Below are 15,700 nucleotides of genomic sequence, written 5' to 3' on the forward strand. Positions count from 1 at the left end.
CTCCTAAATGTTTCTTAATTCTATCCACTTTTCTAGATCATCTTGCTTTGAGGCCAGGCCACCATCATCTCTCATCTGGATAGCAGCTCTAGCCTTCTGTATCCCTGCCTCACCGCCAAATCTGCCCAGATCTGCCAAGCCCAGGCCCACATACCTAAACATCTCCAGGACATCTCCTCTTGGAGGGGCACCTCAAGCCTGGCATTTCCCAGCCTTCTCCTATGTCTGTACCAGCCACAGACCTGTAAAGCAGGAAGTCATTCTCAATCATCCTCTTTCCTCACCATCCTCTTTCACGTCTGCCCTGGAAAGTTCTTACACATTAATTTCCTTCCATTTTCACATCACTGCCTTGGTTCAGGTGGCAGGAATGCTATGACACTCTCCTAACTGGTCTGCCCTTCTCCAGTCTTGTCCTCTCTGATCCTCTCTCTATGTGGTTATTAGAGGGACTGTCCTAGGATGCCATCAGATCATGCTAGCGTCCTGCTTCACTTCTCACTGGCTCCCCATGTTCCACAGGATAAACTCTGTCCTTGACACCCCTTACAATTTGGCTCCAAATAACCTCAACTCCCACGTTCCCCCCAAAACCCATGCCTGCAGCCCCCACTAGGCCATTTGTACTCTTTCTTGCCTTGGGCCCCACAACCATCAGGGGTGGGCCCAAGGGTGGCACCTCCCTTGAAAGCTCAGTCAGCCATGCAGGAAGCCCCCACTCTCCTCTTCTCCACCCCAGAGAGTAGCAGCACCAGCCACCTGCACATCCAACCCGGAAGTCAGGCAAAACCAGGTGTCCAATACAGAGCAGCAATTATTATTACAATAAGAGACGGGCCTCCAAGTCATTCATGTACTTTTGTCATCAGTTCCTTCATTAAACAAAATCCAAGCAGCAGAGACCCGACAAAATAGGAATTAGATCAGAAGGAGAAAAGTTTGGAGTGTGGGGAACTGGAACCTGAAGGTGGGGAATGGAAGCTGGTTTGGGTGGGACTTTGTGGGGAGGGCAGGGAGCAAGCACTGTGGACATACAAGGCGGAGGGGTGTGCCAGGCGGAGGGGTGTGCAATGTGGAGGGGTGCAAGGTAGAGGGGTGTGCAATGTGGAGGGGTGCAAGGTAGAGGGGTGTGCCAGGCGGAGGGGTGTGCAATGTGGAGGTGTGCAAGGCGGAGGGGTGTGCAATGTGGAGGGGTGCAAGGTAGAGGGGTGTGCAAGGCGGAGGGGTGTGCAATGTGGAGGTGTGCAAGGCGGAGGGGTGTGCAATGTGGAGGGGTGCAAAGTAGAGGGGTGTGCAAGGCGGAGGGGTGTGCAATGTGGAGGTGTGCAAGGCGGAGGGGTGTGCAAGGTGGAGGTGTGCAAGGTGGAGGGGTGTGCAAGGCGGAGGGGTGTGCAATGTGGAGGTGTGCAAGGCGGAGGGGTGTGCAAGGTGGAGGTGTGCAAGGTGGAGGGGTGTGCAAGGCGGAGGGGTGTGCAATGTGGAGGGGTGCAAGGTAGAGGGGTGTGCAATGTGGAGGGGTGCAAGGTAGAGGGGTGTGCAAGGCGGAGGGGTGTGCAATGTGGAGGTGTGCAAGGCGGAGGGGTGTGCAATGTGGAGGGGTGCAAGGTAGAGGGGTGTGCAAGGCGGAGGGGTGTGCAATGTGGAGGTGTGCAAGGCGGAGGGGTGTGCAATGTGGAGGGGTGCAAAGTAGAGGGGTGTGCAAGGCGGAGGGGTGTGCAATGTGGAGGTGTGCAAGGCGGAGGGGTGTGCAATGTGGAGGTGTGCAAGGTGGAGGGGTGTGCAATGTGGAGGTGTGCAAGGCGGAGGGGTGTGCAATGTGGAGGTGTGCAAGGTAGAGGGGTGTGTGAGGTGGAGGGTGTGGAAGGTGGAGGGGCGTGCAAGGTGGGGTGTGCAAGGTGGAGGGTGTGCAATGTGGAGGTGTGCAAGGTAGAGGGGTGTGTGAGGTGGAGGGTGTGGAAGGTGGAGGGGCATGCAAGGTGGGGTGTGCAAGGTGGAGGGTGTGCAATGTGGAGGTGTGCAAGGTAGAGGGGTGTGTGAGGTGGAGGGTGTGGAAGGTGGAGGGGCGTGCAAGGTGGGGTGTGCAAGGTGGAGGGTGTGCAATGTGGAGGTGTGCAAGGTAGAGGGTGTGCAAGGTGGAGGTGTGCGAGGTGGAGGTGTGCGAGGTGGAGGGTTGTGCAGGAACAGGAAGTGTGAGGGCACAGAGGACCAACTGCAGCTCTTATGATCTACAGCTCTGCAGAAGGCTGGGCCTGGAGTCCCCCACGTGCCTCTGTGCTACAGATAGAAGAAGCTACAGCTAGTGAAGGAGGGTAATGACTGAGGGTCCCAGAGGGTAGCTGGATAACGAAGGCTTACAGTGGAATAAACGATGTCGAAAAGACAAGCAGACTCGGAGAGCAGCATCCCCATTTTCCAGGCACAGAACGAAGGCTGGAGTTGAAAACTCGCCTGCTATCACCAGCAAGTAAAGGCAGAGCGAGGACTTTCCAGTCACGACCTGCCGAACGTGGTCCTCCTTGCTCTGTCCCAAAGAACTAACGCTGTAGTGTTAGAAGCTGTGCAGATAGGAGGGAAGCCTTCAATGAGCAGTTTTGTTTTTCTAAATTAATTTCGCTGGTTGTAACCCCACAACATAACCACATACTGCAATACTTTTAAAGATGATCTTCAAAGGGTACATGTACAGTGATACCCAGCAATTACAACTGTGAAGTCATGCTTACAAGAAATGGTGACTAAATTGGGTTGCATTTCTTTACCTATTTTTTTATTGAATCCATTGGGTGACTGCTATAAACATCCAAACTAGCAATGAGGTCATTTTTAGATAATGTGCCTTTCCCAGACAGTACTTTTTGTTCAAAACAATTTATAAAGCATCCTATGATATGAAAGGCTTTGTATGGACCTTTCCTGGGGGATAATTTTAGGGGAAAAAATCCTTGCCTATATATGCCAGACCATGTACCCGGTCCTGAGATCTTCCAGGGTCCCAGGCTTCAGGAAGCTCACAGTGTAGAAGAGAAGCCCAATACTAAAGAAGCAGTGATAAATGGAAAGAAATCAAAGGACGTTATAGGAACTGTCCTAACCCAGTGCTTCTGAAATTTTAATTGCACAAGAATCACTTGTTAAAATACAGATTCCCAATGAGTAGGGCTGGGGTCGGGTCCAAGATTCTGCATTTTTAACCAGCTCCCAGGTGATGCTGATGCTGCTGGTCCATGGACCACAGTCTGAGTAGCTGAATGGCTGCTTGTGATTTGAGATATAATTCTCTGTGACTGCATCATACGTGGTTTCCAAAAGTGCAGCATCTTAAACATACTACATGGGTTTGAAGAGCAGGTACTCGGAATGGCTTGGAGAGATGACAAGATTAGGCTCAAGCTGCACCTGCTGAGGTGTACCTACTGTGTGCTAGGGGAGTAAACAGACAGGTCTCCATCCTGGAGGAATGAGAAGCTGAATGGGGGTAGACAAGTAAAAATCAAAGACTCATAATACAGACAAATGTAAACGTGCATCTGTGACAAAGGTTATGAGTGTCTGTAATAGGAAGCATGACCTAGTTGGGGAGGGTGGGGGTTCTGGGAGGAGAGAAGAGCACAGCAAAGGCCTGGCTGAGGACCAAGGTGACCTGGCTAAGGTTGGGCAGAGGGAGTGAAGGATGAGGCTGGACAGTCAGGCAGGGCCCAACCATGCAGGACTTCATGAGGAGTTTTGCCTTCATCCTAAGAGTGCCAGGGGTGCCTGAAGTGTCTTACTGGGGAGGAAAAATATAATCAGATTTGCATTTTGAAAAGATCACTCTGGCTGCAGGGAGGAGGATGGGCTGGAGGGGCGAGCGTGTGCAGTTCCTTCCCTGGGAGCGTGGGAGGGATCAGGCCTGCTGGAGACAGCATTGCAGTCTCTCTCTGGGTGGCAGAACACTCTAAAGCTGTGGATGGCCACTTCTGGCCCCACGGATGCTGGCAGGAGGACAGTCGGTCTGCTCAGACACCCAGAAAGTAGCTGGGAGAGACAGGGCTTGCAAGGGAGGAAAGGGGGCTCTGCTCCATTTCGGGCCCTGCTTCCAGCCCTTCCTGAGGCTCCTCTGCAGCCCTGCCTCTGCAGACTTATGAGGAGTTCTTTGGTTGAGGTGGTTTCTGCTCCTTGCAACCCAGAGTCCTAAAGAATTCAGCAGCACACTTGAACTGAGGCTTTCAAAAGTGCAAGAGCACCACACAGGCTGCAGCAGTGCCGCAGAATTAGAGTTTCCAGACACCCCATAATTCGAGCCAATGCCACTGTAAAGTCACTAGGTTCTGATGCATGCATGCAGATTCCTGGGGTCTGGCAGGGACACACGAGGTCTTTCCCACCCACTGCACTGAGGTGGACAGTATTTCCAGCCAACCCAGGAGTGGGAGGGTGCGGGGGCTGCCTGTCGAGGGACCACATGGCAGATATGCCTAAATACGGTCCTGGCTAGAAGCACAGACAGGCTTCGAAGGCCCACCTCCAGCTCTGTCCAGCCAGCCCCGTTTAAAGCTATTTACAGTTTCCCTTCATGCTGGAAGTTTGTGCTTGATTTACAAGGGACAGAGATGAATGTGAATCTTTTCAAAAGGAACAGCAACCTTCTGGGAACCACTCGCTATAGTGTTCTGCTTTTTGATGACAGGCAAGTAGATTTGGGACCTGAAAGATGCCTCTTAAAAAGAAAATGTCTTGAAGGAATGTTAAAGTGACCTCTGAAAGCTACCAAGTTGCTCTCTTGTTAATCGGGAAATCTTTATCTCAAACAGGGGGTACTTCTCTTGACAGGACGTCTTGAAGATTAAACATGGACATTTGGGGTGTCTCAAAGTGTGCTGTGCAGATAAATGTCAGTAAGCACAGTGATTCTTTCTTGTCTCACACAAAGAAAATTATTGTTTAAATGGTTATGCATATATTTTAAGGCATAGTAGGGAAAAAAAGCACATCAAGCCCAGAATTTCACGGTTACTATTGCTCAGGATGAGGCTTAAATCGAGTTTAGGATAAACAAGTTCCCACTGTAGAGCATAGGGAACCATACTCAATATCCTGTGATAAACCATAATGGAAAAGACTATAAAAAAGAATGTATATGTGTATAACTGAGTCACTGCTGTACAGCAGAAATTAACATAACACTGTAAATCAACTATACTTCAACAAAATTTTTTAAAAATTACTGGAGAATTCCACCATGCAACTTATGAGTGTAAAATGTTTGCCATCTAATTTTCTAAAATAAAAAATATTATATACTGGCAAAAAAAAGTGAGTTAACTTAGAAAGTAATTAAGTAAGCAACAGTGCAGTTAGTATACGAGTAAGGCCAAAGTTGTGAAATTCGCAGAACATTGAGATGAAGGGTAGGCAAGCGTCTCGCATGGAGCCTGGTACAGACCAGGAGTCCTGACGTGACAGCCACCATTTCACAAGTACCTATGTCATCTCTAGTCCTTATAACAAGCAGGTAAGAATTATCATCCCTATTTTAGAGTTGATAAATGGAGGCTTGGAGAAATGAGAGCAGTTGTCCAAATGCAACCAATTAGAAAGCACCAAGGTTGGGATTTGAACATAGATTTGCTTACCTTGGTTCCCAGATGCCCTAACTGCACCATTGCACCCTCTCTCTCCTCTAGAAAACTCCTCTCCTTCATAAAAGACCCCCACGAAGAGCCCAGATTTGGGGCCTGGCCCATTTTACAACCCATGGGAGTACCCTACGTATTTATTTACATTTGTGCTTGGACAACTCCTACCAAACCAGCAAACTTCAAGACCAGCTCTTCTTCCATGTGGCTGGCCCACTGCCCTGCCCTCAGGAGGCCTGAGGTGACCAACCTGGGTCAGCTTGGCCTTGGGGCAGCGTGTGATGGCCGGCCGGGTCTCCTCTCACTATTGGGGTGGGAAGAGTTCAGGCCTGAGTGAGGACCAGGGAAGTGGGCAGAGGCCTCCTGGTCTGGTCCAGTCGTGTTTATTTGGGGTCCAGGTGGGTTGCTGGAGCTACGGTTGCAGAATGACACTTACGTTCCTCCTTGGGACTTGCAGGGCACAAGTAGGTGTTCCTGGGCCCCTGGATAAATACCACCTGGGTGACACCCTTCTACCAACATCTGTAAGAGTTTCCCAAAGTCTCCCCATGTGGGAATTAATTCTGGTAAAAGGAGTGAGCTGCAGTCCAACTTAATATTTTCCAGATGGCTCTCCAATTGTTCCAACACCATTTATTGAGTAATCCATCTTTTCTCCAGTGATTTTCCATGTCCCCTTTAATATATACTAACCCCCGTATGTATGTGGGTCTATTTCTGGACTCCTGTTCTGTGTAACTGTCTGCCTATTTATTCTGGAGCCACTTTTACACATGATCACAGCATCCTAGAAGTGTAGGTGAGGCCAGAACCAGGTCTCCCAGCCTGTGCCACTCTATCTCCCATAACTGGGTGGTCTCCTAGCTCTGGGGTGGGGTGGGGGGGGGTCCAAGAGGTCCCAGATCCTGATCCTCCAAAGCAGGGAGATAAACAAGCATAACACACAGCCTTTCCCTCCCCTTCACTCACTCAGAGGCCGTGAGTGGCCTCTGCCAGCTCTGAGCTGGACCCCAGCTTTCTCAAAAGTGAAGCAGTTTGCCCTTGGGTAAGTCAGCTCCTTTCTTGGAGCCTCAGATTCCCATCTGCAAAACGGTAATAATAATAATAACGCTTACATCATGTTTCGAGGATGCAATCATCCGATGCGGCACAAAGATGCCACAGTAAAAGCCCCAGTTATGATGACAGAGGACACCGCACATGACAGAGCCACCCTCTCTCCTTCTGAGGCAAGTAACGCCCATCACTTGGGTTCTGATTTAACAGGGCTGAAGCTGTGCAGCTTTCTGACAGCTAGTTCATCAGTCTAAATGTCTGGCTGCTCACACCCCAAGGACATGGGCCTCACAAGGCCAGGTCCTCTGAAGAGAGGAGGGCAGAGTCAGCTCTGACCACAGAGCCACCAAGGTAAAGGGCTTCGTGTAGGGCCCCATCCTACTTAGCAGGGGCCCAGGAACCTTGAGGAGCCCTGCAAGGTGGGCAGGAAGGGCAGAGTGGGAATGCTGGGAAGGTGGTTGGAGGTGGAGTCTTCCACACAACACCCAAGACCCAGTGGTGCTGTTTCCCAGAGGCATCACCTGCTTCTTTTTGGAACTCGCACCCATTCTCACCAAGTGCTGCGAGCCCAGGGGAAGCCAGGCCCAGAGCCCAGAAGTCATGTGAACAACATCTCTCAGAGCACCCACATTTCAGAACAGGAACAACACAGCCCCATACCACCCGCCCCCATACATACCAGCACTGCACCTCGGGTTTACAAAGCACCACGCACTGTTTGCCTATATCATCTGAGCTCCTCCAAGATGGAGGGATTAATATTATTCCCATTGTCCAGATGAGCAAACTGAGACTCAGGGCACATGAGTAGCCAAAGTCAAAACGACAACAAGTGGCAAAGTTAGAAATCAGGTCTTTTCAGCTTGAAAGCCTGAGTCCCGGACAGGGGCCACAGTGGACTGTTTAGTCATCTGCTTATTCAACAACCATTCATTAAGCACTAACTTCGTATTTGGCAGTGGAGTAGGTGCTCGGTGTACAGAGGCATATAAGACACATCTCTTGTTCAAAAGGACCAAATACAATAACTATTCTATGATGACAAGCCTAATGGGTATATAAAGGGCTGTGGGAGGACAGGGAAGGAGTGATTAGCTGCTCTGAATCAGGGTGGACTTCCCAGAGGAGGCAACATGGAGGCCAGAACTTAAATAATGCTTCCATCATCATGATGACCAGGAGTTTACTCCTCAGTGACTGGAAATGCAGGTTCCTGGTCTCCAGTGCTATTCCCTAGGCTTCTGCCCTCTCTGGTAGCTTTAGAATTTCCAGGGAAGCTAGTTAGAAATACCCGTTCCTAGGCTTCACCTCAGACCTTCTGAATCCAAATTGCAAACCTAGCACCCAAACACTTGCATTTTTTTTTTCAGCCCCCTAGTTTTTTATCTAAGGATGTGTATTTGGAATCGGCCAAATGGGCAGCTATTGGCAATATTTTTTTCTTTCATGCACGTGGTTCATTTTAAGAAAAACTCTAAACGCAATGGAAAAATAAAGCCAGAAGCCCCAGGGACAAAGCCCACGCCCAGTTAGCCTGTCACCATGAGCCTGATTCTCTCCTTTGTGCTCAGAAATCATTATCTGGGCATGTTAGGAAAGTGCTTCCTCCCCTCCCACTGCTAATGCCTGACCTCGTGAGAGAGGCTCTGAGCTCTGGGAACTTCCGTTGTCTGTCTGGGGGAAAGGGGACCTCCTTTCAAGACACAAGGTAGGGCGGGCGGGCTGTGCTTCACTGGCAGTTTTCAAGAGAGGAAGCAAATCATCCAGTGGTAAAGCGCATGGAGCCAGACCACTTGTATTCAGATTCTGCCTCTATTACTTCTGAGCTGTGCAATTTCAGACAAGTGACCTAACCTCTCTGTGTTCCAGTTTCTTCACCTGTAAAATGGGGATAACAGTAATATCTATCTTACAGGTTACGTGAGGATTAACTGAGTTAATACATGTAAAGGACTTAGAAGAGTGCCCATCAGATATAGTAAATTTTACATAACTATTTGCTTTCATTATATTAACATGCCAGTTGCAGGTGGAAAGTCAGGGGCTGACCAGAGTTAAGACTTAATCCAGCAGAAGGTATCTTCTCTGAGCAGCTATTATCATTCACCAAGTGCTGCCTGAGAACCAGCTATGATGGTTTACTATGCTGGGCACTGGTGATACAGAAGAGAAAGAGACACAGCACCTGCCCCCTCAGTGAAGAAGCAGATTTGCCTGACTTCTAGAAGAAGAGGCCCGAGGGATCTCTGCTCCCAAACTCAGCACCATCTAGGCTGGGGTTGGCCTTGGCGATGGTTAAACTTCCAGCCTCCCCAGCCCATCACTTTAAAAAGGTGGGACTCAGCTGGGCTTGGATTGCATTTGAAAGTATCAGATCAGGAGATCTAAGAGGAGATAAAAGCATTTTCTTTTTCCTCTGTGGTTATTAGAGGGTTTATGATATAACAACAGTAAATATCAGAAAAGGAAGAAAACGGGAAAAGTACTTCCCAGGAGGCACAGCAAAAGAGAGGACGGGCATTGGGGTTGGAAAATCCTGGAACTGACTCCTGATGCTGTCACTTCCTAGACGTGAGCCCCTGGGCAAGCAACTTCACTTCTCTGCGTATTGGTTTCCACATCTGTGAAAGGAGCGGGTAGGAACACCTATGACTTAGTGAAGTTGGGAGGACTGAGTGAGATTACATTTTTCAGACAGTGCTTGCACACATGAGATGCTCAGTGCTGGCTAGCTGTAACCCCCTCCCTCACCTCCATTTCACAGTTGAAATCACTGAGGTGCAAGGGGAGGAGGTGACCTGCCCACGGGATCTAGGCTCCATTCCAGATCTACTTTACACCATTTCTGAAGCCAAGAGCAGGAAGTACCTTCTCTCTCTGGCCTGAGTTGCTTCATCTGTGAAATGGGTAGATAGAGGGGACGGTTGGATCAGATAACACCTGGAGGCGTATCTGGCCCTGTGAATTAAAAAAATGTTCTATTAAGGATAACAGCTAACAGCTACCCAGGATGTGTCAGGCACCTTACATACTCTGTGTCTAATTTGGGGAGCATAGCAAGTCACGAAGAAGGGAACTGAGGGATCACGTAGCTGATAAGGGAATAATATCCAGAAAATATAAAGAACTCACGCAAATCAACAATAAAAATACATATAACCCTATTACACAATGAGCAACGACTCTGAATGGACATTTCTCCAAAGAAGAGATATAAATGGCCAATAAGCACATGAAAAGATGCTCAACATCACTAGCTATCAGGGAAATGCAAATTAAAACCACAGTGAGATATCACTTCACACCCACCAGGGTGGTGACAATCAAAAAGACAATAATAGGTGCTGTAGAAGATGTGGAGAAATTGGAACTTTCAAAGACGCTGATGAGACTGTAAAATGGCGCAGCCTCTTTGGAAAATAGGCAATCCCTCAAAAAGTTAAAAAATACAGTTACTGTGTAACACAGAAATCCTACTCCTCAATATATACATATACGTCCAAGAGAAATAAAAACGTTTGTTCATACAAAAACCTGTTAACAGCAGCACTATTAACAATAGCCGAAAAGTGGAAACAACCCAAACATCCATCAACAGGTGTATGGGTAAACAAAATGTGGTATATCCATACAGTGGAATATTATTCAACCATGAAAAGGAAGGAAGTACTGACACGTGATACAACATGTATGACTCTTGAAAACACTATGCTGAGTGAAAGAAGCCAGCCCTCATCAAAGACCACGCATTATATAACTACACTTATATGCAATGTCCAGAATAGGGAAATCTGTTGACACAGAAAGTAGATCAGTGGTTGTGATGGGTTCAGGGTGGAGCGGGAGGAAATGGGGGGTAACTGTAACGGGTAGGGGCTTTCTTATTGGGGTGATGAAAATATTCTAAAATTAGATTGTAGTGATGGCAAGTATATCTCTGTGAACAAATTAGAGGCCTCTGAATTGTGCACATTAAATGGGTGAATTGCACACTACACAAATTACATCTTAATAAAGCCATTAAAAAAAAAAACCAAGAAAGAAAGAAAGAAACTGAGGCCTAGGGAGGCAAAGATATTTACTAAAGGATGATCAGTGGTTTTAGAATAAGAGTCAGGCCACCCATTCCCAAGCCAACGCCCCTCTGGATGACTTTCTAAAAAGAGAGATCACTAAAAGGAGCTGTGCACTCACTACTGGCCCCACGCCAGGCACGTTGCATACTCTCTTATCTAATCCTGCCAACAAGCCTAAAAAGTAGACACGACTAACCCCAAGTCACAGATGAGAAAACCGAGGCTCCAAAATGTGCAGCGACCTGCCCAAGTCACTGTCTTAATTCAGGTTCCTCAGAAGCAGACCCAGAGACAAGAGATGCATGAAAGAAGGGCTCTGAGAAGGAAGCAGAAAAGGGGTGGGTGGGTAGAGAGCAGAGCATGTAGGCATCCCATCTGCCCACCCTGCAGTGTGAGTCACCCCCAGGTTTGGCCCTGGAGAGGCAAGGGAGAGGGGCTCTCCTGCTCTGGCACTCAACAGCCTTTGGTAAAGGGCATCAGGGATGGGGATGGGAGGTGTCAGTTCCAGGCATGTCTGGATCTCTGCACTTGTGGACAAATGGCTCATAGCCCAACAGCTGCCTCCAGAGGAGGGTTGCACATGCAAGCCTTTGGAGGCAAAAGCACAGCTGGGTTGGAGGAAGGTTCCCCAGAAACTGCAAAGGATCCAAGGGGCTCTGGGTGGAGCACCAACACCATCTGCCCCAGGCACCTAACTAGGAAATAAGGGATCTGGGACTTGCACCCAGGTCTGCCTCCCAAAGCCCATGACCTCTTCACCCTCTTCAAGAGGGATGCATCCATAGGCTGAGCTGGGGAAGGGGTGAGGGGTGAGGATGACAAGCAGAGCTAGAGGAAAAGGAGGACGCCGCCCAATGGCTGGAGACGGATATGAACCTGGATCCCAAGGAAGACAGGAGAGGAAAAAGCAGCCATGAGGCGGGAGTTGGATGCTGTAGGGTGACAACGGGGTCAGGTGGGCAGCACCCCCTCCCTCTGTGGCCTGGAGCTAAATACAGTCCAGCCCCTCTTATCGGCTGCTGAAAGCTCTGGTTAGGGGGTGGATAACAGAGACGACTGTAGGATGCAGATGAGTTTGAAAGAAACCTCACGGAGGGAAATGTTTTGGATAAACCTCTTCAGAGGGAGGCTGGATTGAGGCAGGGACACACTGACTCCTGTCTCTATCTGTGCCAACAGAGAACATGCAGTGTTTAAAGAGAGGCCATCCACAGCTGGTAAATCCCAGGTGACTGTGACCTTGTTCCACTTAGTCACCCAGTATGAAGGGCCTGCTCTGAGAGCAGCTTAGCAGCCCAAGTGAGTTGATTTAATCAAACATTCCTTCACTCTGCACTTATTCATGCCTGTGATGTACCTGGCTGGCATTACGTTGGACATTGGGGATGAAAGGAAGGCGCTGGGGGTCTTAAAAATGAATCAGATAAGGTCATCATCAAGTAGGAGGTCATCAAGTAGGGGAGACAGAGCAGGAATCACAACACGGCGTGCTAAGTGTCACGGTGAGAGAGTTACGGATGAGAGCATAGGAGCCCAGAGGAGGCAATACTCCCTCGTCCTGGAGGAGCTGGGGTGAAATTTGAGTTGAGCTTTGAGGGATGAGGAGGAGTTGACGAGAAAGAATGAGAGGAATGCCATTTCAGAGTCACTCAGCTGATAAAGAGTAGGACTGGGGTTGTGCTTGAATCCAAGTTGTGCTCTGAACACAATATAATATGTTTATCTTGAGACTCCCATTCCATCAATCCCCCAACTTTTTAAAGTATGGTAGAAATCATCCCATCTGGAGTCAGTCCTGTTTGAATCCGGGCTTCACCACTCGTTAACCATATGACCTTGGGACCAGCTGAGAGTAAACACTCTTCACTAATTTTTTCCTCCTTTCTTATTTGGTTACAGGCTTAGCCTGCCCAGTCCCTGGGCCTACCTGAGACACTGACCATGTTCAGGTTCACCAGGAGGTGGCACCTGAAAACGTGGCGAGAGGGCCTGGAATTCACGGTGTGTTGGAAGGGTGGGAACGGTGGGTGCCCCATGGGCCTCTCTAAACCTCAGACGCCACCGTGCCCCACCACGCTAGCCTAGGAGAGTAGTTTTCAGCAGGGAAGTGGTGGGGGAGGTACCACTTTCCGTGGCGCATCCAGAAACAGAGAGGGCATTCTGAGTTATCACAATGATTTGGAAGACAGAACTGGCATCAGCGGGCAGAGGTCAGTGGATTTCCACACCATGGAGCATTGTCCTCTGTCCTGTCACTTTCTAAATGCCCCCTGGAAGATATGTAGGTGGAAAAACCTGTTTATAATTATCTAAATCCAAACTCCCTATCTATTTACACATGAACACAAAAACTCACTGCACAGCTTTAACCTGCTCTACATTGTCTAAGATTGCTCTGATAATGTGAATTGAGAGAAAGTGATACACAGTTCTGTTTGGAGCTTTCCCATCCATTGAATCACTCTATGGTGTTTGCCAATTCAACACACCTGTACCCACCTGCATTGGTAGCTGTGCATTCACCCAATTCTAGATGTGACTACAGGCATTAACTGCTTTGGAAAATCTTCAAGTGTGGAACTGCCCAAGCATTTATGTAGTGGAATATATATTATTGTTTTACTATACATGACTTTCATTTCTCCATTCCCATGTGATTAATGTATTATTATTACCACTTTTAGAATTTGTAGATAGATTATAAGATCTATGCATGAACTGCATTTCAGTTCACGCACAGATGAACTGAACCGTAAAGAGGGCATCACAGACTATTTGTTATAAAGGGAGCATTGAGACTGAAGGATTCAGACCCACTGGCCCAGTCCAGACAACTGGGAATCTATCCAATTTCCCTTGGGATGACAGATAGCACAGCTTAAGGATCAGAGCCAGGGTCTGGGAGCCAGAAAGACTGAAATTTGAAACCCAGCGCTGTTGCTTACTAGATACATGGCCTGGGGACTATGGGTAATCTTGCTAATTCTTAGCATCCTCATTTGCAAAATGGGGACAAAATGCCCCCTCAGAGGGTTGTAGTGGGAATTCAATGAGGTTGACTGTAAAAAGACACCAATTAAGTGCTCCGTGATAATAGAAGCTGCTATCACCATTATCGCTGTTGTTATTATTATTTCTCCAAAGAATCCTCCCCAGCTGGGACCGTGAGATGTGACCCGGCCTTCGCGTTCCCCACCACACACCCCCCAAATCCAGTCTGGCTCAGCACCCTGGATCTCCAGACACGGATCAGGGGAGGGGTCCTAACCTGCCTGAACCATGAAACTAAGACTCCCCCATTGGGACCCTGCTTCACGCAGGCCTGAATCAGGCCTCACTCTCAATCGAATGTTGCCCTGGGTGGTGATGCGGGAGCAGACTGCCACCCAGCAGCTCCCGGAATCTCCACGCTGGAGCAGCCCCTCGGTTCCAGCTCCGGCCTCTGAGCCTCCAGTTCAGGCCTCTGCACTAGGCCCGCCCCTGGCCTGCAGAGCTGTCTCCTTCCAAGGATGCACACGTGCAGGGCCCTCACCTAGCACTCAACAAGCCACCAACATGACAGGTCATAGTGTGTGAACCCCGGAGTGAGCGCTGGGAGCTGCCTTTTCTTTTCTTTCTTTTTTTGAAAAATATGTATGTATGTATGTATGTATTTAATTATTTATTTATTTATTTTGTTGTGCCAGGTCTTGGTTGTGGCATGCGGGATCTTTTTTTAGTTGCAGCATGTGGACTTCTAAGCTGTGGACTCTTAGTTGCAGCATGCGTGCAGGGGATTGAACCCGGGCTCCCTGTATAGGGAGCATGGAGTCTTACCCACTGGACCACCAGGGAAGGCCAAGGGAGCTGGCTTTTCTTACCATCATTCCTCTGTGGTTCTCTCTGCCCTTCCACAGCAGGAATCCCAGGGTTCATCTCCTGCTCCCTGGGCCTCTGCACTCAGGAACCCCAGGAAGGTCTTGAACCACGCATTTGGCAGTCAGAGGGAATTGATTCTTTTCCTCAAGGCAATGGGAACCAGCAGAGTTGTCTGAGCTGGCCCCTCCCAGCCTCAGAAGACCCAGAGCTACCTCTGCATTCCTCCTGTCTTTGGTGGAGTCGTTAGGAGGTGATGGATGAAATATGGTCTTGATCAACTGCTGTCTGAGAGTACTGAGATGACACACATGATGCCCACCCTGAAGACATTCACAGTCTGGCTGGGAGGGACAGTCATGTAAGAGGTGACTGTGGTTTTGATGTGGTCCGTGCTGAGGGTGAGCTATGCACTAGAGGCCATTGGCCTTATTACGTGGGAATGGCCAACTAACTCTGTCTGGGCAAGGTGGGAAGGCTTCTGAGAAAAGTTAACATTGGAATGGGGTACTGAAGGATGAGCAGGAGTTTTCCAGGGCCTGGGCTAGACTCTCAAGCCTCACCACCTATTTCTAAATCCTACAATCCTGGCATGGTTAACCCATGCTTTTCTTCCTGAGCGACAATCTTGGGGGAAGAGGAGACAGAGGAGAAACTGAGGATGGAACAAAACTCTTTACACCCAGAAGGATCCATATTTGGACTTGATCCTGGTTCAGAGACATTGGCTTCCCCAGACTTCCCCAAAACACAAAAATCAGTATTTCCCAGAGTCCCACAGAGCATGAGTTCCTTAGGAAAATCCTATATGTTATGTGAAAAAGGAGACTCCAAGATCAAATACATTTCAGAAACACTGAATAAGCAAAGCCAAGCAGATTTTACTGCATGGCTTCTCAGAGCCTTTTAAGGTAAAATAAGATAATCATTTTCATATTTAAAATAAATTTTTATAACTAATAATTTAATAATATGAGGGTGAGTCAAAAATTATCCACACTCCAGTTATATTAAAACTTCTATAAATTCTACAGCCAGAGTGTGGATAATTTTTGACTCATCCTCATATTAAAAACATAATAACTTTACAGCTGCCTT

The 15,700-nt window shown here is 48.4% G+C and overlaps 2 protein-coding genes across 10 annotated transcripts in view; both read right to left on the reverse strand.

The window, feature by feature from the left end:
• ATG7 (autophagy related 7) overlaps nt 1–15,700 on the reverse strand; it is a 330,637-nt gene that overhangs the window by 277,810 nt on the left and 37,127 nt on the right. The gene's annotated exons all lie outside the window — the stretch shown is intronic.
• HRH1 (histamine receptor H1) overlaps nt 1–15,700 on the reverse strand; it is a 92,024-nt gene that overhangs the window by 39,206 nt on the left and 37,118 nt on the right. For 2 of the 9 annotated variants that reach the window (XM_057705412.1, XM_057705414.1), the window contains exon 2: nt 155–242. The exons of the other annotated variants lie outside the window; for them this stretch is intronic. In XM_057705412.1, the coding sequence (XP_057561395.1) occupies nt 155–173 (19 nt within the window). In that variant the 5' untranslated portion in view covers nt 174–242. The remainder of the gene's footprint in view (nt 1–154; nt 243–15,700) is intronic. 9 annotated transcript variants of the gene reach the window in all.

This window comes from Hippopotamus amphibius, chromosome 13 (genome assembly GCF_030028045.1).
Source record: "Hippopotamus amphibius kiboko isolate mHipAmp2 chromosome 13, mHipAmp2.hap2, whole genome shotgun sequence".
NCBI classification, from domain to species: Eukaryota; Metazoa; Chordata; class Mammalia; order Artiodactyla; family Hippopotamidae; genus Hippopotamus; species Hippopotamus amphibius.